Here is a 27,628-nt window from a genome sequence, read left to right as displayed (position 1 = left end):
ACATGTGTGTGATGTCCACATTCAGAAGCTGCTCTTATTGTGGAATCTGGCAGTTTTTATACATAATTGTATTCTGTTAGCGCGACCTCTTTAATAGTGACAAAACATCTAAACCACGTGTCAAAGTCAAGGCCCGGGGGCCGGATCCGGCCCTCTGGGTAATTCTATCCGGCCCTCCATATCTTTTTATTTTATTGTTATTAATGACCCGATGTTATCTTGCGCTTATTTCTAACTTGTTTAATTTTGACAAAATATATTTTTATGGAGAGTAAAATATTAAATGTTTTTTAAGGTTTAAATTGATTTATTCTGGAATAATCTTCCCGCCATTTTATTATTCATAATTATGTTAAGTTACAGTTTTAAAGTTTTAAAAATTGGCATTATGTTAGCTTTTTGGACTATTTGGGCAATTACTGAGATTTTTAGGCTTTTTTTGGAGTTTAGCTAATATTCAGCTACATGCTAGCTGTTTTGGCTAACCTAAGTTTTATTTTTTCAGTTTTTTTAGGCAAATTTGGCATTTAGCTAATATTTTAGCCGGCTATCAGCTTCAGCGTTTTCAGCTATCAGCTTCAGTGTTTTTGGCTATGAACTTCAGCATCTTCAGAGGCCAAATTCAGCTTACGACATTCACAGTAGCATTATCGCAGCTGTTACTATATATCTAGTTCATAATGTTAAAGTTACAGTTTTAAAAATGCAGTTTTAGTGTTCAATAAACGTTTATCCTGTTCAGCCCGTGATCTAAGGTGTGTTTTGGATTTTGGCGCCCTGCGCGATTGAGTTTGACGGCCCTGATCTAAGCAGTTCTGATGCCATTGACTCTTTACCCAAGAAAGCAATCTGCTTCTGAAGCGTCTGATGAGTTTTGGCAAAGAAATGAGCTGAATTGTTGTGCAGAAGTGTAAGCGCATTTGGCCAAAATAACCTTTTGCATTTGAAAATGCTATTTCAGTTTCAAGAAATGAGTCAAACCCACGGACAAAAGCTGTAAAACATGAGGCCGATGGTGTTAACCCATACTTGACGCAGTCAGCGCACTGAATGTTGCCTGTGGTTTCTTTGATGGTGCGTTCAGAGACGAAAGCAGGATACTCTGTATCACACGGCACCATCATGGTTTTACCCCGAGATCTTTGAGCTGAATGTGAGAAGCACAGAAACTAGACAGCTTAGTGGTATGTTAAATATAAAATACAGAGGTGTAAATACACAAAAATGACACCTTTTACTGTGAGATCAATGTTCCACCAGCTGTACAGGTTGAACTCCAGCAAAAAGCTAAGAAAACACAAACCCCAATGTTAAATATTTATTTCATTTTTTTTATTTTGATTTATTTGAATTGAAACACTTACATGACTAGTTCTGTCAGAAGCCACTTCACCACAGAAAAAGGCTAGAAGAGAAATGAAGCTTTAGCTCAACTGTAGCCGCTGAACTTTCACCAACAGTCTGCATCAATCAGAAGCTGCATCTGAAATTCTCTCTATAGCTAAATCAGTGAGATCACTTGGGTTACTAACATGCAACCAGAGGTGCACACAGCCACAGACACAGCTCTACTCACGTCTGATAAAGTACGTGCACTGTCGCTGCTTCCAGAATACTCTCTGCACAGGGCCTGGTAGTCGTACAGAGTGATCCTGCAACGTTTGTAGGAGCAATTCGAGTCAAATGTAAGATTTTTGTGGAGAAGAGCTTTGAGTTCTGCTGCATGTATTTACCGACCGTTTGAAGGATCCCATTTGAAGAAGTTTGCTCATGACGGCCCCCTCCACCTCTCCGAAGAACAGCCCTGTCTGAGAGAAAAACAGCTTCTTCTGATTCAGATAAAATACTGAGTGGAAACAAATACTGTTTGTTTCTGTAAGTGAGGCTTTATGATGATTTAGTCTTTAAAAAATGTGTTTATGCTTTTATCATTTGTAGATCTACATACAACCACAGGCTTTTGCCGGTGGCTGTTTGCAATGACTCATTTGCAAAGCTCTGTGCAATGCTCTGATCTAGAAGAGGCAGAAGCAGTTAAAGGGTAACCAAACAGAGCAGTTGGAGGCTGAAAGGGGGCGGGGCTAGAGGAGGCGGGCCAAGCAGGGGAGGTGTGGTCTGAATCCGTGATTAACAGTGACATGGAGGTTAGCTTGAGGTAAATAAAGAATCTTTTTATTATTGTCTGGATGAAAATAATTTTAAAAAATTGTAAAGTTCAGGAGGCCCAAGCAGGCTGCCTCACCATCCTACAGCGGCTCTCCGTCTGCCGGCTTTCCAAGAGCCAGTTAAGTGAGAAAGCAAGCTCTGCTTTTAATTGTTTAAACAAATATATTTATGTTTAGTATCCTAGTTCCTTGTTTCTTCTGGTTTGCTGACTGTTTTGCATCCATTTCTTCACTTTGTATTTAAATTTAAGAAGTTTTATTTTAATAAACTGTTTTCCATTTGATTAAAAATATTGTCCTAATTCTGTTTTTGTGTTTATAAAGTAATTAAAAAAGGCAAATTGCAAATAAACATTCATGGCAATTAAAAATAATTGAGATTTTGACGTTCATGTCACATCCACCATTATTGGTATTGATAACAGCGATATTGACGGGTATTCGATTGGTATCTGATTGATACCCGAATGCCCTAGTTGAGTAGTGAGCTTCAGCTCTCGGTACCAAGCGTTTAAAGATGGGCGGGGCTTTTATACTTGAACTGCAGAGCATGATGACGTGGAACTTTTGAAATGACGTGGGACTTACAAATATTGACCAATCACAAAATTCAGATGCAATACCTTATTTCATACTAAAGGGGGCAGCATGCAGACAGTTTTAGAACATTTTTAACCAAAAAAATTGACAAAAATTTGTCAAGGACCCACAGACAGCACTTTTAAGGTCCCATTTGTAGAGGTCAACAGCTGAAAAAAGTTGATTTTGTGTTTGGTTATCCTTTAATGAATGTTATTCTTGCAAATGGAATGTCTGTTTTCTGTCAAATTGAACTTAAGTTTCACTTTAAGGTTTATGAGGTTGGTCTGTATAGATGAAAAACACCAAACTTGTCGTTTCATGATGTAATGTTGAAAAGAGGAAGGGGGATCTCTCATATGGAACACATCGTAAAACATTTAAAGCAGAAGTCATTTAGAGTGATGTTTTTTCTCAGTTTGAAGTCATTAATCCAAAGAAAAAACACAAAATGATTTAGATAGTTTATTACTTATCTTAAAAGTTCTTATTGTATTGAAACAGAAAATAGAAATGTGAGAAAATCACCTGAGATTGTTCTTCAGTGACAAGAATGAAGCCGTTGTTGTCAATCAGGTAACAGTTGACGTCCTTTGTGGATCAGGAATAAAAACATCATTTAAAAAAACAATAGTTTAAAAATGTATGAAACCCCAGATTGTACTCACATCATTATCACAGCTAATGCTGCACTTTCCATCCAGGGCTGTACACTGAATTTAAAACAAAGGTAGATTAGTTTCCAAGATTCTTTCATGAAATAAGACTGAGAATGTGGTTACCTGTCTGCAGGCGGTCCAGAACTTCCTCTGAAAGTACTCCAGCTTCATCTGGATCCCCACAGCTGAACACAAGACCGAGCAACAGTCAGTTTTCTGCGTCACGTGGAGTTACAAAAATACATCTTGAGGTTATTACCAGCAAAAAATGGTGACTTTCTATCATCTTGGAGCTGAATTGCGGTGCTGGCCAAAACCACACTCTTGTTTTCTAAAGCTGCAGGGGAACAGGAAAGAGTTTGATGAAACTACCCGATCTGGTCACTAGGGGGCAGCGTGTCCTCACCTGCCTGAAGATGAAGATGCTGATGAGGCAAAGGTTCAGTAATATCCAGTTAAAACAGGATGATTCTCATATTTCGTAGATGACAGCTGGAACTTAACATTTGAATAAAGCCGGAATAGATACAGTCTGAGTTTACAGGAGGATATAAACATCCACCACAGTTTACAGTCAGTCCCTCCATGTGCCATTCATCCTCAGAAAGGCTGTCAACAAGTAAGATGTAGTGCACTTGAAGAAACTGTTATGAAGTGTGCTGCGCTGGAGAATAACGTCTTCATGATGGACTAGTACGATGCCAAAGTAATAGCGATGTCAGGTATTATTCTTTACAGGCACAGGGAGCTGTTTAAATTTTACAATCCACTCATCAAATGCTGGGAACAAAGGCTCTGCGGAGCGCACCTGTGCTGAAAGGAATGGAGTAGACAAATGTGCCGGGGACCTGCTCCGCCGCTCGCTTGTACCACAGAGGGAAGTGATCAGCATTAAACACTCCCTCCTTGTCCTCTGCTGTCAGGAAATCTCTGCGGAGACACAGAGAATAAAGCTGAGGTGAGGAATGAAGGATTCCATTCATCAGGCACAATCACCTCGCGCTGTAAGTAATGATTAGAGGAGCGTCGAGCGGCAGAACTCACTGATTGGAGAGCTGATCGGCCGGTATAAACAGGTTGGTTCTCGTCAGACCGGTGCGGGTTCCCAGGAAAGTGATCTCCACTCCTTTGTCTGAGTTCCTGTTGGTGTGTGGAGAACAGAGAAGGCATATCTGTCCCTGCATGTCTGTGAAAGGTTGATCCTCATGACTGGGACTGTATTCAAGATGAATTCATTAAATTAAGAAAAAAACGTAAGTCCACTTCCAAAACATCCATTTCTATACCTCTTGATTCTTGGTCGCTAGAGTCTACCAACTGCTGTCGAGTGACATTAGATCCCAGTCTATTGCAACGCCAAATGACCACACGAACTTATATCTAAGGGACATCTTAGATCAGGGGTGTCAAACTCAATCGCACAAGGGGCCAAAATCCAAAACGCACCTTAGGTCACGGACCGAATGGGATAAACATTTATTGAACACTTTAAAACTACATTTTTAAAACTTTAAAATCGTAACTTTTTAACATAATTATGAACTAGATATATAGCAATAACTGTGATAATGTTAGTGTGAATGCTGGAAGCTGAATTTGGCCACTGAAGATGTTGAAATTGATAGCTAAAAATGCTGAAGCTGATAGCCAGCTAAATTATGAGCTAAATGCAAGATTAACCTAAAGAATTTAAACAAAACAGCTAGCATGTAGCTGAAGAAATAGCTAAATGTCAAAATAGGCTAAAAAAAGAAAAAGAAATGCCTTAATTAGCCAAAAGTGTTATGGTTCAGTGTTATTTTCCTTTCTTGGTTTTAGTGATGTTGCCTTGTGCTTAAGTATTTCTTTCTGTTTGTGCTTCTACAGGGGGCCTGGGGCAGAAGGCGTGGCTTTCTCTACCTGGTGGCCTTGCACACCTGCTTCCCATCTTCATTTTCTGCACCTATAAAAACCTCTCATTGGCTCCTCCAACCTGCCAGGTTATTTCCGTTCAGTTCGGCCCCTTCCTGGTTCCAAGTAAAGTTTTCGTTGGCCTAGCCCCCTGCCTCTGCTGCCAGTGTTCTTCTCTTTGTATTTTGTCATTGTGAGGCTAATAAACCATCACTGCTTATCCATCACATCTGACACTGCTCTGGGATCTGCCTACTCACCATGACAAAAAGAGCTAACGTGTAAATGTTAGCCTAACTCCAAACAGCCTAAAAAACAATAAAAATAAGCATAAATTAGCCAAAAAAGCTAGCATGTAGCTAAAACATTAGCTAAACTCCAACACACCCTAAAAAAATAAAAACTTAAAAAAAGAAAGCCTAAATTAGCCAAAACAGCTAGCATGTGGCTAAAATGTTAGCTAAACTCCAAAACACCCTAAAAAATTTGAAAAAAGCCTAAATTAGTCAAAACAGCTAGCATGTGGCTGAAACATTAGCTAAACACCCTATAAAAACTAAAGCCTAAGTTAGCCAAAACAGCTAGCATGTAGCTGAAATATTAGCTAAACTCCAAAACACCCTAAAAAAACTAAAGCCTAAATTAACCAAAAACTGCTAGCATGAAGCTGAAACATTAGCTAAACTCCAAAATAACCTAAAAAATCGTAGTAAATGCCTAAATAATGTAAAAAGCTAGCAGAATCCCAATTTTTAAAACTTTAAAGCCGTAACTTTTTTTTCTGGTTCACGTCCCAGAGGTTGGGGACCCGTGATTTAATGGGAACAGCCAGTACGTCGAATATCGACGAGTTGGGGACACCCAAAAAGTTCAGCGGAAGGGTTCTTAAAGGGTAACCAAACAGGGAAGTTGGAGGCAGACTCCACCCACAGCCGAAATGTGAAAATCAGTCAGAGGGGTGGAGCTTGGGGGCTGGACTGTTATCATTAATGGATGCAGATCATGACGTGAAACTTCTGAAACTTACATGGTTTGACCAATCACAAAATTCAACTGTAATATGTTTATTCAACCAAAACAGGCGGTTTTCACTATATTTTCAAGAATTGAACAATTTTATTATAATTGATCAAAAATGTGGCAACGACCAACAGACAGCACTTTTAAAGCTTCATTTAGTCAACAGACACAGAATATTGATTTAGGGTTTGGTTACCCTTCACCCAAACAACACATGATGACTTGAGTGAGAATGTGACGATCTGGAGAATTATACTCAGACATCATCGTGTTTGTTACAAAGAGGATTAGATAAGAAAATATCTCACTCTGACTTGTTGAGCGCCAGTCCGGTCCAGTACGCCTCCAGAGGAGCGGTGACCACAGCATCAAACAACACCTCCTGGATCAGCTCTCTGTCACCTGCAGGAATCAACACCTGTTTACTCTGAAGACTCCAATACTAAAAAATACACAACTTTCAACACCTCAGGGGGGTCCAGATGTCTTACATTTGAGGTTGGGTCTGCGGCCTGTCATGAAGAGTTTGATGGCTTGGATCTGGGTCAGGTGGCGGTGTTCATGCTCCTCCTCTGTGTTGCAGTAGGTCCTACACGTGTGGGAACCAAAAATGAGTAAGAGCCACACTGTTAGGCCTGGGGATGCCAGGCGAACAGAGCGAACAATTTCAGTAACGCATGAACAACCGCTTCCGCACAGCCCCTTCCTCACCATTCATCTGCAAGGGCAACATCTGGCTGTTCCAGATCACGAAGCCCTGAAAACACAAGTCAGTCACGCTTCAGCAACGTCAGTAAGTGTCGGCTGATGCACCCAGATTGTTTTACATGAGCTAAAGTAGCGAAAGCAGCCTATTCTGACGGTCAGAATGAAGCCCACAAATCTGTTGTCTCATGTGAGTTTCGTCATCTGTTTTCAGGCTGTGTCAGCACAAATCATGACAAGACCTTTTCCAGGAGGCGGATCGGTGGGGTCAAATCAGGATCAAGTGAACGAAAAAACAGATTGAAAACTTAAAAAATAGACATGCAACAGAATTTTATTTTTGAAAATTTGAAAACAAGACATTGTAAATTTGAAAAAAATAGAAAATTTCGAAGAAATGTTTTGTTACATTTGAAAAAAAATTCTGAAAACTTAAAAATGAATTTTGAAAATTTGAAAAAAAAAGGAAAATTTGGAAGAAATGTTTTTTTACACTTGAAAAAAAAATCTGAAAACTTGAAATGAATCTTGAAAATTTAAAAAAAAATTATTTGGAAGAAATGTTTTTCACATTTTGAAAAAAATACACAAAACTTGAAATAAATCTTGGAAATTTGAAAGAAAAAAAACAAGCCCCACCCACATGTAAAAGTAGGATCATCTCAGCAGCAAAAACTCAAAAATCAGAATTGAAACTGTAAACTACTGACTGAAAGTGAAGATTCAGAAAAGCAAAAAGCAAAACAAATGCTGAAAATACAAAACAGCAGCTCTTACTAATGGATACATTATTTTTCAATCAGTATTTTTTATTTAGCTTTGTTTGTTAACGTTTTCTGTATTTTTTTTCAAATTTTCAAAAACATTTTTTTCAATTTTTTGTTTTTTTATTTTCAAGATTTATTTAAAGTTTTCAGTATTTTCTTTTTTTTAATTTTCAGATTTTTTTCAAACTTTCATTTTTTTTCAAATTTTCAAGATTTATTTCAAGGTTTAATTTTTTTTTTCAAAACACATTTTTTCAAATTTTACTTTTTTTTTTCTCAAATTTTCAAGATTTATTTCACACTTCATTTTTTGTATTTTCAAAACAAATTTTTTCAAATTTTCTTTTTTAATTTACAACCTCTTGTTTTCAAATTTTTTCTCAGTTACATTCTCTATCTTTCAAGTTTTCAGTCGTTTCTTTCGTTCCCTTTAAGCTGATCCTGATTGACCTCACACTGATCCCTCTCTGCACAAACGTACTGTCGAATAAAAGAACATAGAATTACCTGCATCAATGGATACATTTCCTCTGAAAAAGTACTTCCCGTGACCTCTTGAGAGAGCGACGCCAACACTGCACATAAAAAACAAAAACCAGAATGAATCTAATCTAAGATCATGGCATTAACAGGCAGAAATTCAGTTTATTTTCCACCTGAAAGGAGTCCCTTTGATGTCGGTGTAGTAATAGTCGTAGTGCATCTTGAGCACTCGCCTCTAAACAAGACAGGAAAGATTATCTGCTTTGAGGACAAAGGACGGCCGTCGTTGGTTATGCAGATGGAAAAGCTCCTTATCTGCCTCCTCACCCCTCTGTCCACCGTCTTCTTGGTCTCCATTGAGAAGGTCCCGGTCCTCCTGTTCACCATGGCGTTCCGCAGCTGAGAGATAAGGTGCATAAAGAGGAGCAGAGCGTTATTTCTGTGACACTGGAAACTATCAGAATCTCTCTCCAGCTCATTTCATCTAATCTAAACTCTTTGTACGATTGGGTAAAGTTATGAAAAAGTAATGTTGCAGATCCAAACACATTTACCTGTCATGTTGTGGTAAATGTTACAGCTAGAAATAAAGACAGATGTTATTTTTTTAGCTCTTACAATGTCGTCTTTGTCTTCCCACTCCACCTCTGACAGGTCCACGCTGCTGTAGTGAGGCTTCCTCCTTTTCTGACCCCCCTGGTACTGCACAGAGTAACACAATGGCTGCAGTTTAACACAAAAGATGCGTTCTACTTTATACACATATGATCTTAGTTAAACCTACGGATGATTTACTCTCATTTTTCTTAGTTTTGTGACAGAATGAAAGCTTGCCATACACTCTTGTTGACACAGCATGGTTAGGAGCAGAGTAATAATTTAACAAATCGTCTGTAAAATTAAAACTGTCAGGCGAATTATGAACAATTAACATGATTGAAAGAAGTCTGCATCTCAGCATAAAGTGAACATGTCTGCTGCTGCTGCATGTTTATGGAGAGAAATGAGTATCACCCCGATTTATGTGTGCGGAACTCCGGGTTTGTGCGGAACTCCGGGTTTGTGCGGAACTTAGGGTTTGTGTGTGCGTAATTCTTGATTTGTAACTCACATAATGCATTTTACGCAAAACTGACAAACTTAACAAAAAATACAATTTACACATGCACAAATTAAAATGACATAAGCTTGAAACCAATTACACAAAAATCTTTAAAAATTATCCTTGAATCACTTGTTAAGCACACATGTACACACAAAACCTCAGTTATCCCGGCGCCGGGATAAAACGCTTGATTGGACTTTTTTATATTAATTATCGAAAAAAATCTGTTTAAGAAAGTGGGAAAAGTTTTAACGGATATTATTTATAATCTAAGTTCAAATCAGCAAGATTACACACGTACAAATCAAGAATTGCGCACACAAAAAAATCAAGAATACGTACATAAAAATAAAAAATTACACACGCACAAATCAATACGGAGCCCCTAAAGGGACATCGGGAAAAAAAATTAAAGTTTAAAAAAAAAAAAAAAAAAGATTACTAACTGGTGGGCACCACTTACTAACTGGTGCGCACCAGATAGTAAGTGGTGCCCACCAGATAGTAAGTGGTGCGCACCAGTTAGTAAGTGGTTCCCACCACTTACTGTCTTCCGATGTCGTAAGTGGTGCGCACCAGTTAGTAAGTGGTGCGCACCAGTTAGTAAGTGGTGCCCACCAGATAGTAAGTGGTGCGCACCAGTTAGTAAGTGGTGCCCACCAGTTAGTAAGTGGTGCGCACCAGTTAGTAAGTGGTGCGCACCAGTTAGTAAGTGGTGCGCACCAGATAGTAAGTGGTGCCCACCAGTTAGTATTTTTTTTTTTTTTTTTTTAACTTAAATTTTTTTTTTTCCGATGTCCCTTTAGGGGCTCCGTAAATCAAGAATACGTACGTAAAAATAAAAAATTACGGACGCACAAATCAAGAATACGTACGTAAAAAAATCAAGGATACGTACGTAAAAATAAAAAATTACGGAGGCATAAATCAAGAATTACGAATGTACAAATCAAGAATTATGGACGCAAAAATAAAAAATTACAGACGCACAAATCAAGAATTAGGCACACAGAAATCAAAAAAGTTACGGACGCACAAAACAAGAATGTACGCACACAAATCAAGAATACGAACGCACAAATCAAAAACTACGGACCCACAAATCAACAATACACATGCACAAATAAAAAAATAAAAAAATCACACGCACAAATCAAGAATTACGAAAGCACAAGTCAAGAATTAAAAACACACAAGTCAAGAATTGCGCACATAAAAATAAAAAATTAAACATGCACAAATCAAAAATTACAGATGCACAAATAAAGAATTACTAACGCACAAATAAAGAATTAAAAACCCACAAACTTAAGCATTGCAAACACATAAACTTAAGAATTGCGCACGCACAAATAAAAAATTACCGATGCACAAATCAAGAATACGCGCACACAAGAAATAATCACTAACACGCAAATATAGAAATACGCACGCACAAATAAAAAATTGCGAATGCACAAATCAAGAATTATGGACGCAAAAATAAAAAATTACAGACACACAAATCAAGAATTACGAATGCACAATATTAAGCAATACAAAAAACACAAACTTCAGAATTACACACGCACAAATCAAACAATTACAGACGCACAAATCAAGAATTACGAGCGCTTAAACTTAAGAATTATGAATGCACATATCAAGAATCACAAATTAAGATTAACAATCGCACAAATCAAGAATATGCACACACAAACTCTTAAGTTATGCACAAATCAGGAATCCCGGACGCATAAATCGGGTGATACTTAGTTCTCTACACGTGTTGCCCCAGTCTGCATGAGACGACAGAAGACTACAACCACAGCCACAAAGAGACGTTTACAAAGAACCAACACAGACCAACACACACAGGTGCACAGAGAGGAGTCGCACTAACACTGGCACACACAGATCCACTAGCACAGCCACGGCTCCAGAGGAACCACCGGTCCCAGAGCGAGGGGGGCTGTGGTCTGCCAGCAAGTGTTAAGTTACCTCTGGGAAATCTCAGGCCAGCCTGCCCTATGAGCGGCCTTTATCCTGCATGCATACATCAAAGGAAAAGGTGGGGATTACAGACTAGCCCTCTAACCAGGTAACACATCTGTGCCCTCATATTGTCCGTTAGCATGGAAAACCAAAAAACTGGGTAAAGTCAGGGTATGAGAACTGAACGCAAAGAAGGCGGAGTTACCAAAGGCCGCAGGTCGGGGTGGGTCAGGATGTAGCCATTGTTAGTGATGGCGAACACATAGCCGTGGATGCCCAACTGGAGACGGGAAAAAGACACGGGTGAGGCGCGCTGGAAGAACGCACGGAAGCATGAATCCGCTGTAGGACTGCTGTTGTACCATATGTTTGGGGATGAGCTTCATCAGCTCCTGCAGAGGAATGTCTGTTCCTACAACCCCCAGCAGAATCCCCTGGTTCTTCTGCATGGAGAAAATCAACGACTTTAGTTCGACTCAGCATTCATCCGCAGTCACTTAGACAAAGGAAGAGTTGACAAAAACACAAAGTTGTAAAGAGAAATCAGAATGTGGAAGAGCTGTTTCACCATAAAGGCAGAGTCTCAGTTTACTGATTCAAGAGGGAAATTTGTCTTAATTATCGTAAGATTAAAGAAAAGAAACAAACTTTAACATGGATTCAGGCTTTAAGATGTCTTTCCCCCAAAACCACAGATTAGTAATCCAGATGTTATTACCGCCTCCTCAACCAAACGGTGGGAAACATTTAGAAAACATGTTTTTTAAACTATTGTGTGTATTACTCCTCAGGGTACGGAGCCCCTAAAGGGACATTATAGAAAAAAATTGACGTTTTTTTTTTTTTTTTTTTTTTTAACAGAAAATTAAATAATAATAAAAAAAAGGATTCTTAGTAACGGATAGACACCAAAATAAATTAACCAGAAATTACTTGACCAGAAAGTAGCCAGAATTTTTTTAATTCAATTTTTAGAAAAAAAAAAAAAAACAGGTACAATCTGGAGTGCACCAGTTACTAACCAGATTTTTCAGTTTACTACTTTGGTTAGTAACCAGAACTTGTTTTAACCGAATTTTCTGGTTATACGGCTTCAATTTCTTTACAGAGCCCCTAAGTATTTTATTTTATTTTATTTTTTTTTTACTTTGGTGTCCCTTTAGGGGCTCTGTACTACAGCAATAAGGGATTTTTTGTGGGTTTTTTTTTTCTTAAACATAATTGTCAGATTAAATCTATGACAGTTCAATCATTTTACTGTCAAATGTTTTCTGTCTACAGCAGGAGTCTGCAAACTTCCATATTGTTGTTACTTTTTTTACAGTATCTTTGCACAAAGGAATTGGTGCTAAATTTTGCTGTACCAATAACAATAAAGCTATTCTATTCTTTTCTATTCTAAATTCGTCGGATCTCTGAACAGCACATTTAACGGCCGTAAGCAGACGCTGGTCGTGTTCACACAGCGTGTCCACGCTCAGCTGCAGTACAGATGCGCTCTGCCTCCCTGCTCAGAGTCTAAGAGTCGGAGTGAAGGGATAAATTGGATGTTCTAAGCTGGCAGCTGTTGTCACTGCTCCGATCTGACTCCACAACGCAGTTTGAAGGCCCCCACTGAGCTGACATTACAGCTCAAACGCGACGAGTGTCTGAGTGGAGAAACTTCTAAATGTAGGAACCAATCATTTATCTTTAAAGTCCCCCTCCAATGAAAATACTGAGTTTATTTTGAGTTTTTAATATGTATGTTTGGGATTTTTATTATGAAAGAGAACAAATGTAATAAGAAATTATTTTGTTTTTGCATTTTTGAGTATTTCTCCTTTTACATCTCTGTCAAACTATCTTGGACAGACTCTGAATGAATGATCTTCTTTCCATCAACAGCTCTGCTGCTCATGCACTAAACCCTCATCTGTTCCTAGTGTCTAGTTCAGGTTCTGGAGAAGAGAAGATGGTATCTTCACATTGACTGCAGTCAAATGAGCCGCCGTTCACATTTCTGTGGTCAAATCAGCATCACTGGATTTTTGGTGTGAGTTTCATCCAATACTTACGGTAGCAGGACTGAGAACGCTGGAAAATCTCCTCCAGACTCCACGGAGCTTCTTGATGTGACCACGGAAATGTGAACGGCGGCTCATTTGACCGCAGTTGGAAAGGATTGTAAATCAATGAAAGAGCATTTTGATGTTAGCTTTGATTATTTTATCAAGAACTCTGAGAAACCAATGATTGAATGTATTGATCACAGTCAATAAACATTGGAGAATTAGCTAAAAGAGTCTTTGGTGAACTGGAAGGAGAAAGAATCAGGATTTTGGAGGAAGTTCTGTCCATGAAGATCTTCACTTCCTCGTCCAGCTGACATCCGGATCAGAACCATACGGCTGGACATTACCCAGATTGATGGATGTTTTTATGTAGCAGCAGTAAAGATTTACGCTAGACACAGACAGGGGAGGGATGGGGCGGGGCGACTCAGCTCTGCTCCAAAGCCACGCCCCCTCAGAGGAAATTTTGAAAACAGAGGCTTCAGAATGGCTTTTTAAGACATTAAGGTTGTGTGATTTTGGTTAAAAACGTAATTAATCCATAATTAAAACACCACTGAGAACTTTTTTTAAAATAAAAAATAATTGCCATGGGGGGACTTTAAAGATCTACTCTGAAAGTTTTCCTTTTGGTGTTTTTAACACGTGGAATGTTACTAACAATGGAGAACATTTAAAATTTAATTTCTAAATGTTTTTTTGTTTAAATTGTTGATAATCAAGAGCAGACAAAAAAAAGCTATTTTAAAAGCACGAGCTACAAGCTCCATTCTGAGCTCGTGGGAGGGCATGTAAACAGTTGGATGATGGGAAATGTGGGCAGGAACACTTTTACAATAGATCAAAAGATGATCCGAGTGTGACTTTAAAAGTGTAATAAATAAAAGAAAATTAGTCCCTTTGAAAAATGTCACCAAAATATTCCAAATGAAGGATGTACTTACGGTTTCATTCTTTGTACTGAAGACCGGCATGGCCACAGTCGTCATCAGAGACGGACCTGATTTAACTTTGAGCTGAAAAAGGAAAAAATCTCCTGAATCGCACAAGCTTCAGGCGTTTTCTGATCAGTTTCATTTCAAACAAGCCTGTAGTGTTTTCATAAAAACTGGAATAATGAGTTGCACCGTGTATTTTCATAATTTACATGCTTTTAAGTGTATTATACTGTTTATTCCTCACTATAAATCAGGGGTTCCTCAACTACGGCCCGTGGGCCGGATCAGGCCCGCCTCAACAATTGGCCCGGCCCCCCACAACCTTCTGCTGTCTGAACTATGATGAGAAAGACGATTCAATTGTTTAATAGTGATTCACTTTTACTTTATTTCTTTATTATTGTTTTTTTGGACGTCTAAAGCTTTTCAGCTCTATCAGCTTTTAAAATTTATGCTAGTTTTTTTGACTTTTTGGCAATTACTAAGGATTTCTGGGTTTAATTTGGGGTTTGGTTCATATTTCAGCCACATGCTAGCTGTTTTGGCTAATTTAGGCTTTTATTCAAGTTTTTTAGGCTATTGGAGTTTAGTTACTATTTTAGCTACAGCTGTTTTCACTAATTTAGGCTTTTTCAGTTTTTAGGCTAATTTGGACTTAAGTTAATATTTCAGCTACATGCTAACTGTTTTGGTTATTTGGGGATTTTTTCAGTTTTTTGGGCTAATTTGGAGTTTAGTCAATATTTTAGTTTTATGCGAGCTGTTTTGGTTAAATTAAAAATTTTACCATTTTTTAGGCATTTAGCTCATATTTTGGGTGCATGCTAGCTGTTTTGGCTAATTTAGCTTCAGCGTTTTCAGCTACTAATATCTTCAGTGGCCACATTCACCTTACAGCATTCACACTAGTATTATCACAAGTAATGCTATATACTGTATCTAGTTTTAAAATGTGTTAGTATTATTTTTCCAATGAAGATTACAGAAATGAATTATTTAAAATGTGGCTATTGTGTGGCTCTCTGGAAAACCATAAATGTTTACGTTTAGGCTGTGATTGTTAAACTACATCTGTCATCCTACAAACCGACCCCGGCCCACATCGGAGATGAAAACAGTTATGTGGTCCTCACAAGAAAAGGTTTAGGGATCCCTGATATAAAGAAACCAAAGTGGTATTTTGATCAATTTGTGCATTTCTGAGTAATCACCTAAAAACCTGCGCCCCCAACAGCAGTCTAAACAAATGAATAAACTAATGTTGTTTACTGATTATCTAACGTCACTTTTTCATATATTACTCCATATTTTTTCAGTGATCACTGTCGATAACTGATGAGAAACGGATCAGGTTTTGCATTAAATTTATGAATAAAGTCTGTGGTAAAAATCTCTGCCTCCTGCCGTCTGAACCTTTATTTTTTTGATCAAACTCAAAGCTTGATGGTTAAAAAAAAAACTGGATTAATTGACTGTGAATCTGGAATCGGCTTTACTGAAGGAACTGACTGCAGCCTCCACCGCGCTCTTGAAGCGTGCCGCCTGCCACGACTCTGTACGTTAGATGGATTTCCATTTCCGCGCGCTCATGCTTATGCAGGCCGCAACATGTGAAGCTGCGTGTTCAAGTGACAAAATGAGGAATGGGGGGCTGCAGAATTCATCATTTCACACAAAGGAGCAGCTTTTCCTCGCCACCATCATGTGTGCACACAGGTAAACCCTCCACGGCCTCTCCCACCCCCCATCCTTCTCTGCCTCCTGCTTGGTCTCCTCTCCAATGTCAGTTTTATTATGGGCTTTAGGAGATAAAGTGCAATGATCCACAGAATGATGAATGGTGTGTCTGAGGGTGAGATACAAGAGCGCACACACTCCAGAGGATAATCTCCCAGCTCGTTTGTGCATGTGTGTTTTGGCGTGTGCATTCTCTCCAAACTGGAGGGAAGTGCAGTAAATGCACCTGAGCTGCTCTTGTCCCTCAGAGGGAAAAACCTCCTCACACTTTCAGCTCTTCAGGGAATAATGAAGCATGAGGATGATACTTTACTATTTAACCTCTCAAGTCACTTTCACTTTACACCAAACAGCCCAGATTTGCTGAGTGTGTGTGGAAAGCCGTGTTAGATTCAGAGATGTTATCTCAGCTTCTTATCCATGACAACAAAGAAGAGACAGAAAAGTGATATTCACCTTGTGAGCCTGAGAGAGCTGATCAGGAAGAAAGAAAGAAAGAAAGAAATTTCACAAACGAACAGTCTGCTTTGACTTTGTGGACACATGGAGGGGGGAGGAGGAGGGAGGGGGGGGTCTATGCAAATTAATGAAGCTCATAATGAAGAATCATTCCAGCAGCAAGAAGAATGATGATGAGAAGACCGGCACGCTAATGGCCACTTTCACAGTACAGAGTAAGCATCTTACTGTATCGTGAGCTGCAGCCTGAAGGATGTCGTGATGTCATACCAGTGAGGGAAGAGGGGCATGATGGGAGCTCAAGGAAATGGAGAAGGAAGCGAAACACACTCACAGCACTGTCCACATAAGCTTCGGTCCACACGGTGTCGTGCTCGTGATCGATGACTTTGGGTCGGCTCATGACATGAAGATACCTCATCACGTTTTCCTGAACGTCGGCCAGAGTGGAGATCTGACTGAAATATCCTGGAAAAGAAACTGAGATTCAAACCAGCAAAGCTCTTCCTACATGATGCAAAAACATCCTTAAATGTAAAAAAGAAAATGTAATTAATCCAATAAAGTCGTTTTAGTTCTGCAATAAAAAAAAAACTGGCAACTTTCTTTCTAAATATTATTTTGTTAGGAAGTTTGGACAGGGATAGGGCCAGTGAATGAAATATATGTAGATATATATATATGATAAGGGCGGGAATCGATTAAAAAAATCACTAATTAATCGTAAACCTGGGGAAAAATTAATCGCGATGTTGCGATTAATTCTTTTTTATTTGCAGTTTTTACCAACCACTTATTATCAATGAACAATCACAAAATTAAATTTACATGACATGATAACACGTCAGACCATGGATCAAACTGTTCGTTTTTTGTGAAAAAGCGATCTAAACCAAAAAAATATCAAGATTAAAGTACTAAAAACAGACTGAGTATTTATTTATTTTATAACTAACTATGGTACAAGTGGAAAAAGAAGCGTTTTAATACACGCTGTGGGTGACAGCACCGCTTAGAGAACAATAAAGACTGCTGCTCCGAGTGGTGCGATTAATTTGCGTCAACAAATATTAATGCGTTAATCATAATTCATTAATTGTGTGCATTAATGCATTAACATGCACGACGCAAATATATATATATATATATATATATATATATATATATATGTATAAAACTCAGTTTTTTTTCTTTAAAAGGGATCTTTCACCTCACAGCGAATTAGCTGCTCGCCACCTGACTGAGCTTGTGGGAGGAGCCACCAGCTAATGTTTTTAGTATGGTCACTATAAGGAACGATGGATGTCTCACTTAGAATATAGACACGGATGATGTTAAGAAACAAAGTTTATTTATTGTGAAGAGTTCTACAAAAACATGAGTAATCATGTCTCCATGTTTGGGTTAATATGATTATTATTATAAGAGTTTCCCGGTACAGGGAGCTGTGTCTGTATGACAGCCGCTTCCACTGTGTTTCTGTGTCTCTGTGGCCGAGCTTGAAGGCTCTCTGTCTCGTATTAACCCGAGGGGGGAAAAAAATAAAATTAGGAGATTTTTTTTTTCCTTCTTTTAATTTTTTTTAATTAATCCTCCGCACACCACGGCGGTTCTCTCCGAGCATAGAGCAAGTGAGCTCTTCTGCCGGAGTGAAAACGGCCGATCAGTCCAAAATGTATCCCACCTTCGCCCAAAAGTAGCTGGATGTGCTGTGCAACCCCACGGCTCCAGCGGGTTAAGGAAAAAGATTTAAATTTAGGACAAAAACGCTCACTTTGGAGTAGCTGCTGATCTGATCACTGAAAATGATCAGATATTTAAATTATGGTCATGCCACCCAATTTGCGTCTCGCCGAGCTGCTGCCAGACCGTCGCGGAAATCTCGCCACAGGACTTCACATCCCGTCAATGTGCGTCTGTACCATTGACTTAACATTGAAAATGGCCGCCTCCAGTGCGTGAATGGCGTTCGGTGTGAACGCACCTTTACTCTTATATTAGCAAATAATCCAGGTTTTTAACTGGGGGTGTAGGTGAAAATCAATTCAGCGATACGTCGCAATATTTCATTTGGTGATTCTTGTTTCACTTTAAAATGCTGACAAGAGAATATTTAATTAATTATTTATTAGCGTCTCACTTTTGTTTTTCCACTTAAACCTCCGACCACTAGTTGGCAGCACAGTACACAAAAAAACCTTGGAAACTTAAAATAAATCTTGAACATTTGAAGAAAAATAAAAATTTGCCAAAAAATGTTTTGAAAATTAAAAAAAACCCTGAAAACTTGAAATAAATCTTGAAAATTAAAAAAAGGAAAATTTGAAAGAAATGTTTAAAAAAAAAAAACCCTGAAAACTTGAAAGCAATGTTACTGTACTGCAAAGAAAAAGTGTTCTGGTACAGTCTTGGGAAATATCCCGATACACTACGTGCGACACATATCTTTGACTTCTTCTCAGTTTTTAAATCCAGACTCAAAACCGATCTGTTTAAATCTGCAATCTCAAATTCATAACTTTCCTTCATCTGTAATCTGATGTCAATTTATTTATTATGTTTTTAATATTTTATGCAGTGTCTTTCAGTGTTTTGAAGGGCGCTTTCAAATAAAATGAATAATTATTATGATTATTATTATTATATCGGATATGTATCGAGAGTCTCTTGCCAATATACGCCCCTAGTATTAACTCTAGAAAATCCATCAGATCAAATGTATTTGCTGCTTTTTTTTTGTTTCGTTATTTTACATTTTATTTTTATTAATTAAATTTTTTTTATTTAACTTTTTTTTACGCTGTCAATTGCTGCAACCCAAAATCAACAAACAGAAAGCAAATTAAGTAGCTGAAAAAGCAAAACTGTTCTTGGTTGTTCTCATATTTTTGTTTAATTCTCTACTCTTTAACTTTTATCCAAAAATTCTGAATTTATGATTAAAATAAATAACCTTTATCTGAAGATTCTTAGAAAATATAATCAAAGTATGACTTTGTGATGCAAGTTTTTGTTTGGTTTTATTTTCACTCAAGCCTCCAACAAGATCGTTATATATTTTTCATAATCTATATTCCTCTCATCATAAACTCTCCTTAAGCGTTCTCACAAACGTCCTAATGGTCTGGTTCATTTCCGGTTTCGTGGCTCGGAGCTGCAGGAGTCATTCCAGTCCGGCTCCTGCTGATGCCGACTGTTTTGAGCTGGATGTGTGAGGCTGTTTAACAGTGGGGGTCTTTGAGGGGGGGCTTGTCATTCTGCAACCCCTCTGCGATCTGTTTCCCTGCCTGTGACTTTCCCTGTCAGAGGGCGCTCATCCAGAGAGTTGACACGTAGAAGCCATCAGCAGAGGTAGACAATGACAAGAAGAGGGATTAGAGCGGATTGACCTCTGACCCCCCCTGGAGTGACACTCCATTGCTTCTTGGAAGACGGAGTTTGAGCCACCGCAAGCAAATGCATAGAAGACACACAAAAGTGGGGGACACCCACACACCCATCTGCTGGAAACATCTCATAGTTCTGAAGCAAAACTGTTTCATAAAAAGGTTTCCAACCTTTGTTTGCACAAGCCATCCATTTGAGGTTATCAGCAAAAGCAGACTCTCGTCCAATCAGGTAGGGGAAGATGCACACCTGAGAGAAGGACACAAGAAAGAGTCAGGGTTGTAGTTTTCACTTTGAATGTTGCAGCACTAAACGGCTGCAATCCAACTCTTTTATACTTCACATAATTTTAATTCCTGGATCCCATTTGAAGCTTCCTCTTCTTTGTCTGCTTTTGACAATGAGGCCGTGTGCAAGCGTCCTTCTAAAGAATGCTGTTTGACACTTTGCCAGACCTGCACGGCTCATTGGCTCCAGATGCTTTGCTAAGCATAAAGCATATAGAAAAAACACTGAATGGCTGCTGTAGTAACCCTGAGGGTACATGGGTGGGGTGGGGGGGTTGGGGTACCACGCACTGCCAGCACACATGTGCCTGATAGGACCAGAAAAAGCCCTGGAGCTGTTGCTTTTAATGCAAACGCCACAGCAGTTGATTTCATTTCAATTGCATTTAAATGTCACAAAGAAAAGGATTTTAAAGCCAACAGTGAGGCCAGGAGGAGCAGTAGGGAGTCATAGTGCTGCCACAAACGTTATTTTAATAGTCGACTAATCACCGATTGTTTTTTCAGATTAGTCGACTAATGGGGTCATCAACTGGATGTAAAGCGCACATCTTAACCATCATTAGATTTGAACTAACTAAAAGCTAGATATATAGCATGACCTGCAATAATGCTAGTGTGAATGCTGTAAGCTGAATTTGGCCGCTGAAGATGCTCAAATTGATAACTAAAAATGCTGAAGCTGAGACCTGAAATCGCTGAAACTAATAGCTGATAACCCTGAAGCTATTAGCAAAAAACGCTGAAGCTGATAGACAGCTAAAATATTAGCTAAATGCTATATTAGATTCAAAAACGTAAAAAAAACTTAGGTTAGCCAAAAAGCTAGCATGTAGCTGAAAAATAGCTAAACTTCAAAATAGATAAAAAAAGACAAAAAACCTAAATGAGCCAAATTATCTAGCATGTAGCTGAATCATTAGCTAAACTCCAACATAGCCCAAAAAATGTTAGTAAATGCCAAAATAGTCCCAAAAGACAGCAGAATGTCAATTTTTAAAACTTTAAGACCATAATTTATATGAAAAGTAAATATGCAAGAACAATATTCCAGAATAAATACATTTAAACCTTAAGTAACTTAAATAAAACACTAAAGTTGATAGCCAGAATTAGCCAAAATACTTAGCATGTAGCTGTAATATTAGCTGAACTCCCAAATAGCTTATAAAAGCTTAGTAAATGCCAAAATAGCTCAAAAAGCTAGCAGAATGCGAATTTTTAAAACTTTAAATTTGTAACTTTTTAACATAAATTTGAAAAGTCTAAATTCAGGAATAAAATTCCAGAATAAATCAACTTAAACCTTAAATAACTTAAATAAAACACTGAAGTTGATAGCTGAAATCCCTGAAGCTAATAACTGAGAACGCTGAAGCTGATAGTTAAATGCCAAATTAGCCTAAAAAAACTGAGAAAATCTTAAATTAGCCAAAACAGCTTGCATGTAGCTGAAATATTAGCTAAACGCCCCAAAAACTTAAAAAACAAAAAATCCTAAATTAGCCAAAATAGCTAACATGTAGCTGAAATATTAGCTTAACTCCAAAAGAGCGAAAAAAAAAATAAAAAATTAGCCAAAACAGCTAGCATGTAGCTGTAATATTAGCTAAACTCCAAAAAAGCTTAAAAATCAAAAAATTAAAAATTAGCCTAAATAGCTAACATGTAGCTTAAATATTAGCTAAACTCTGAAATAGCCTAAAAAGCCTTAATAAATGCCAAAATGGTCCAAAAAGCTAACAGAACGCCATTATAACTTTCGTCTTTACTACACAACAACTCTATATAATATAAAGTCGCAACTAATCAACTATTAAATTAGTTGTCAATTCGTCGATTAGTCGTCGATTCGTCGAGTAATCGTGGCAGCCATACTTCAGACTGAGCTCTAACACGTGCACTGCCCTTGAAAGCAGTTAATGTCCCATGCTTTAGTCCTCATGGGAAAAATATTGAGCCTTAATGCATCATGTTAAAAAAAAGTGTCACGCTGACATGGACTTTACATTTCAGAGTCCTAATGAAGTAAAAACCAATTCCTCACAACATCAGACAGGAGTTTGAGCTGGCATGAAGCATTAACATCTACTCCTGAAGGAAAAGTGCAGAGCAAGCAAAAAGTTTAGGGAAAAGTGTGTCGCAGTCAGAGCTGTGGAAACAAGAGAGGAACACTGAGAGGGATGTCAAGACTCACTTTTCTTTCTGGCCAATTGAACTTCTCAAAAACATCATCGTACATTTCCGTCGCTCCGTCAGTCACCAGCATGATGGCCTGGCTGCAGACGCTGCCGCGTCCAGTCTGATTGAACTGCAGAGAAAAGGAGGAAACCCCACATGAGCGCAAAGGCGCAGTGTTTCTCTAACGCCTGCTTCATGCCGATGCCAGAAGACGCAGTGCGGTAATTAAGGGGTTTATTGACCTGTGATGGTGTGAACGTGGAGTAAAGGAGCACGCATGCAGGATAAGTTCTGCTGAGCTCATCTGCTCATGAATCGCACAAGAGTGAAGGTTCAGCAGCTACAACAGGTTATAAAACACAACCTCTGTATCGATGACATCACGCTTGAATGAGAGCAGCTTCACAACAGAAGTTTCCACACATGACAACTTTAATATCCCATGTGTGAACAAAACAGAAGCTTTGAACGGTTGACAAAAGTTTCATAAGTTGAAGTATGTCAACATTATGACCATTGCTTGATTTTTATTTAATGATCACTGTTTCATTATTAAATTAACCTTATTTACATTTTTAGGCTCCTCTATTAAAATATTTAGGCTGGTTTTCATTATTTTTGTAACTAACAAACAGCACCACAGATTAGAGAACCACTCTGATCACCATTTGATCTATTGTCAAAGTGTTCTCAGTGCTCTTTTAATTAGTACTATGCCATTTTTAGCCATAATAATGATAATAAAATCCTGTGTCACTTTCAAGGACATATTTTCTGCAGAGTGGCAGGAGTTCATCAGAAATTTGCCTCTGAGTTCTGGGTGGAAACATTGGTGTGGAGGAGGGGCGTCAAACTCAATCGCACAAAACACACCTTAGATCACATTTATTGAACAGACTAAAATGAAATTTTTAAAACTTTTAAACTGTAACTTTTTAACATAAATATGAACTAGATACATAGCATTACCTGTGAAAATGCTAGTGTGAATGCTGTAAGCTGAATGTGGCCGCTGAAGATGCTAGTGCTGATGGCTGAAAATGCTAAAATTGATAGCTGAAAACGCTGAAGTTGATAGCTGAAGATGCTGAAAATGCTGAAAATGATAGCTGAAAACACTGAAGCTGATAGCTGAAGATGCTGAAAATGCTGAAAATGATAGCTGAAAACACTGAAGTTGATAGCTGAAAATGCTGAAATTGATAGCTGAAAACGCTGAAATTGATAGCTGACAATGCTAAAGCAATAGCTGAGAACACTGAAGTTAATAGCTGAAAATGCTGAAGTTGATAGCTGAAAACGCTGAAATTGATGGCTGAAAACGCTGAAGCTGATTGCTGAAAACGCTGAAATTGATAGCTGAGAATCCTAAAGCAATAGCTGAGAACACTGAAGTTAATAGCTGAAAATGCTGAAGTTGATAGCTGAAAACGCTGAAGTTGACAGCTGAAAATACTGAAGCTGATACCTGAAAATGCTGAAGTTGATAGCTGAAAACGCTGAAGTTAATTCCTGAAAACGCTGAAATTGATAGCTGAAAACGCTGAAATTAATAGCTGAAAATGCTGAAGTTGACAGCTGAAAATGCTGAAGCTGATAGCTGAAAACGCTAAAGTTGACAGCTGAAAATACTGAAGCTGATACCTGAAAACGCTGAAGTTGACAGCTGAAAACGCTGAAGCTAATAGCTGAAAATGCTGAAGTTGATAGCTGAAAACACTGAAGTTGATAACCTGTAAATGCTGAAGCTGATAGCTGAAAAAATGCTGAAGTTGATAGCTGAAAATGCTGAAGCTGATAGCCAGCTAAAATACTAGCTAAATGCCAAATTAGCCTAAAAAATAAACAAACAAAAAAAACCTAGGTAAGCTAAAACAGCTAGCATGTAGCTGAAATATGAGCTTAACTTCAAAATAGCCTAAAAAAAATCTTAGTAAATGCCAAAATACTCCAAAAAGCTAGCAAAATGCTTAGTTTTTAAAACTTTAACTGTAACTTTTATGCATAATTATGAATAATAAAAATCAACTTAAACCTTAAATAACTTTCAATATTTTACGTTCAACAAAAATATATTTTGTCAAAATTAAGATAAAATCGGGCCATAAATAACAATGAAATAAAATGATCTTGAGGGCTGGATAGAATTACCCGGAGGGCCGGATCCGGCCCCCGGGCCTTGACTTTGTCATGTATCTTAGATAATATATTTTACTAAAACTTAAAAACACCAAGCAAATAAATAAACTTGATTAAATTTAAAGTACAAAACCTGACAAACTTTTGCTTCCATAATATTTTTCAAAAACAATGATTTAAAATATTGAAAAATAAAAAACTGACAATCACTATATGTAAATATTGAGTCTCTGGCGTCACATATGAAAATGTTCTAGAAGACCAAGCGATGAGGAACTTATTCACATCAGAGGTCGATGCCTGAAAGCGTTTGAGCTCCTGTAAATCCACTGAGTCCACTGAGTCTGCAGTCTGGATCAGCAGTTACTGATGTTATTCAGGAGCTCTTGGTAAATACCCTGTTGTATAAATGAATGCTAATTACAGCAGACACAATCAGTGCGCGGGATCAATAGTGAATTGATGCTGATAAAATCTAATCAATCCCAAACCCTTCCAGGGATGGTTGACTCGACATTTGCTGCCATCAAAGAATTAAACTGAAAATATGCTCTAATGTTCTCAAGCAAAAACTAACAGTTATTTTTAATATCAGACATTAAGGAAACAGATGTGGGCGATGCCAAGTATCGTCACAGTTCAAAACATAGGAAACGGTGTTGTCTTAAGGTTCTTTTGTTATATTTAGTCATATCTAGTTTTCAACTACTATGTTGTTTCTTACGTGTGTGTTGAAGTCCAGAGTTTTGTTTTCTCCTTCCCTGCTTTTTCCCTCTGCCTGACGCCGGGTTCACATACAGGCGGAATCCGCTTAGTGCCTGTTTTTTTGTTGCTAATTTTTCTTCTCTTTCCCGCACTGTTTGTCTAAGCTTAATTAAATTATTTTAAACTTTCATTAAATGTTATTTTAATGATTTTAATATTTATTTTGATTGTTTCTTTTAATCTTTTACGTAAAGCACTGTGAATTATCTTTATACATGAAATGTACATATAAACTTGCCTTTTCCTGTTTTCATTTTGTTTACAGAATTCAATCTCTGTCCACTAAGATCTATCTAAGTTCATTTGGCTTCTTCACAAATCTCCATCCTTCTCCAATGAAATATTTTTTATTTATAAAAAAAAAAAAAAAACATTCCCATTTGTGTTTTAATTGTGATTATGAAGTTTTTAACCAAAATCCCACAACTAAATGTTTCAAATGCTAAATGCTTCATCTGAAGCCTCTGTTTCCAAAATCTCCTTTGAGGGGGCGTGGCTTTTGGAGCTCCGCCCCTGATCCCCCTGTCTGATCATAATAGCTCTGTGTCTCGCTAGCATAAATATTCACTGTTGTTGCATAAAAAGGTCCAGTCGTATGGTTCTGATCCGGATGTCAGCTCGGACGAGGAAGTGAAGATCTTCATTACAATCCTTTACAAATGAATATTTTTAATTGGTTAAAGGTTACGTTTTTTTCAGAATTTCTGATAAACTGTGAATGTACAGCCAATTCTGTAGCTTTCTTTTTGATCCAAAGAGATCAAACTTTGTCCAACTAGGACTTCCATCCTTTTCAGCGGGTAACAGATTTTTGTTCGAAAGTTGTGTCTGATTTTGTGGTTCTGAACTTCCCCCTTCAGCCTCATGCATTCGTTAGAAAAGGTTCTAAATAAAAACTGCTTCCAGTCCTGGTTTCGTAGACCTCTGTCCGTGTTTGATTAACCTCACGTTACTGCAGCAGGACGTTTTTTTTCTGTTTATTTGTGGATTAGGTTTTCTAATTTTAATCTTGCATTGTTTTTGTTTGTTTGAGGTTTAATTATTCAGTTTATTAGATATAATTATCCACATTCATCAAACTGTTGTTGAACAGCTGGGACACTACCTACAATACAAACGCTGCAAATGCTTCATAACTGTAATACTGTGTATAATAATGAGTCGGGACACAAAGTTACAACAATAAAAAACTGTGTGTAATAATGTGTGGTTATGATTGCATCACACATATCGCTCTGATATTCACCAATTTTTACTTAGTTTTCAGTCATGATTTTTCTCCTTTTTCTTTATTCTGCTTCTTCCATCATTGTTCTTTTCTGTAATTCATTGACATGACTTGAGAGCTGGCAAAGAAAATTCAAATATACGTATTTTTAATTTGTTTTTAACTTGTACAAACAGCAATAAACTCCTATCTTCTCTTGCATTCACTTAATTATAAAAACCACAGCAATAAAATATTTTTTTACTCATAAAATCACTGGTTGATGTCCCACTCTGATCATTTTTTAACTTAGTTTCAAAGTGTTCCCAGCAGTCGTTTGATAATGATTAAGTGGGGCTGGTATCAGTTATAATTTCCAAAAATTATTCAATTCGATTCACAAGAGTCTGAATTAATTCAATTCAGATTTTTTCTGATACTTTCGATTCTTAAATTCAATTTTAAGTTTACAAATGTATACACATTTGTTTATTGTTCATTCAATCAGCTATGTATTTTTTTGGTCAACCGAGCGTGAGCATTAGCCGTCCTATGGAAAATTCTATTGAACGTTAGCATCAAGCTAGCGAACTTTAGCTTTGTGTGCTAAAAAGATTTATATCTTTTGTGAACCGATTATTGATCTATTACGCTTAAATAGATTCAGTCATCGTCAGCCAAAATAAAAAATACTTGCGTCATTTTCTAGAACATAGTTTCTGCAGAGCAGCAGGAGTTCATTAGAAATTCACCACTAAGTTGTGGGCGGGACCGTTGGTGAAGAGCAACCCCGCCCCCTTTCCCACCCTCTTCGGAAGCGGAGCAGAAAAGGGAGCTTGTGGCCAACCTTACGCATTTCTATGTCACAAATAAGATTTTGTTCAAACTGCATTTTTCTTTTTGCTCCTGATTAACAACAATTTGAATGAAGAAAGATTCAGAAATGCAGTTTTTTTTAGCTTAATTTTCTTTATACATGTCATCCACCTTCAGAAAAGAATGTGTTAAAAAAATCAAAAACATATTGTTCATTGGATTGGATCTTTAATAATTCTGTTGCTGTAAAATACTGATTGATGAGTCTAATCCTGCATTTGCTTTAATATTGCATTCTTATGACTGTTTTG

At 37.7% G+C, this 27,628-nt stretch overlaps 1 protein-coding gene across 1 annotated transcript in view; it reads right to left on the bottom strand.

Annotated features, from left to right (window-relative positions):
- Positions 1–27,628, bottom strand: part of cacna2d3 (calcium channel, voltage dependent, alpha2/delta subunit 3) — a 57,916-nt gene that overhangs the window by 7,802 nt on the left and 22,486 nt on the right. The window contains exons 12-36 of the mRNA XM_024270561.2: positions 22,407–22,520; positions 20,093–20,171; positions 16,870–17,003; positions 16,533–16,550; positions 14,346–14,417; positions 11,710–11,790; positions 11,553–11,627; positions 8,887–8,970; positions 8,596–8,667; positions 8,442–8,503; positions 8,293–8,360; positions 7,025–7,070; positions 6,805–6,902; positions 6,622–6,715; positions 4,448–4,543; positions 4,212–4,333; positions 3,663–3,740; positions 3,527–3,588; positions 3,413–3,457; positions 3,273–3,335; positions 1,738–1,808; positions 1,577–1,652; positions 1,365–1,405; positions 1,232–1,287; positions 1,030–1,147 (exon numbers count right to left, since the gene is read on the bottom strand). Coding sequence (XP_024126329.1) covers positions 1,030–1,147; positions 1,232–1,287; positions 1,365–1,405; positions 1,577–1,652; positions 1,738–1,808; positions 3,273–3,335; positions 3,413–3,457; positions 3,527–3,588; positions 3,663–3,740; positions 4,212–4,333; positions 4,448–4,543; positions 6,622–6,715; positions 6,805–6,902; positions 7,025–7,070; positions 8,293–8,360; positions 8,442–8,503; positions 8,596–8,667; positions 8,887–8,970; positions 11,553–11,627; positions 11,710–11,790; positions 14,346–14,417; positions 16,533–16,550; positions 16,870–17,003; positions 20,093–20,171; positions 22,407–22,520 — 1,925 coding nt within the window. The remainder of the gene's footprint in view (positions 1–1,029; positions 1,148–1,231; positions 1,288–1,364; positions 1,406–1,576; positions 1,653–1,737; positions 1,809–3,272; positions 3,336–3,412; positions 3,458–3,526; positions 3,589–3,662; positions 3,741–4,211; positions 4,334–4,447; positions 4,544–6,621; positions 6,716–6,804; positions 6,903–7,024; positions 7,071–8,292; positions 8,361–8,441; positions 8,504–8,595; positions 8,668–8,886; positions 8,971–11,552; positions 11,628–11,709; positions 11,791–14,345; positions 14,418–16,532; positions 16,551–16,869; positions 17,004–20,092; positions 20,172–22,406; positions 22,521–27,628) is intronic.

The sequence above is a fragment of the Oryzias melastigma genome, linkage group LG5 (genome assembly GCF_002922805.2).
Source record: "Oryzias melastigma strain HK-1 linkage group LG5, ASM292280v2, whole genome shotgun sequence".
Taxonomy (NCBI): Eukaryota; Metazoa; Chordata; class Actinopteri; order Beloniformes; family Adrianichthyidae; genus Oryzias; species Oryzias melastigma.
Note: the sequence above shows the minus strand (reverse complement) of the source record. Positions and strands in the feature narration are given on the sequence as shown.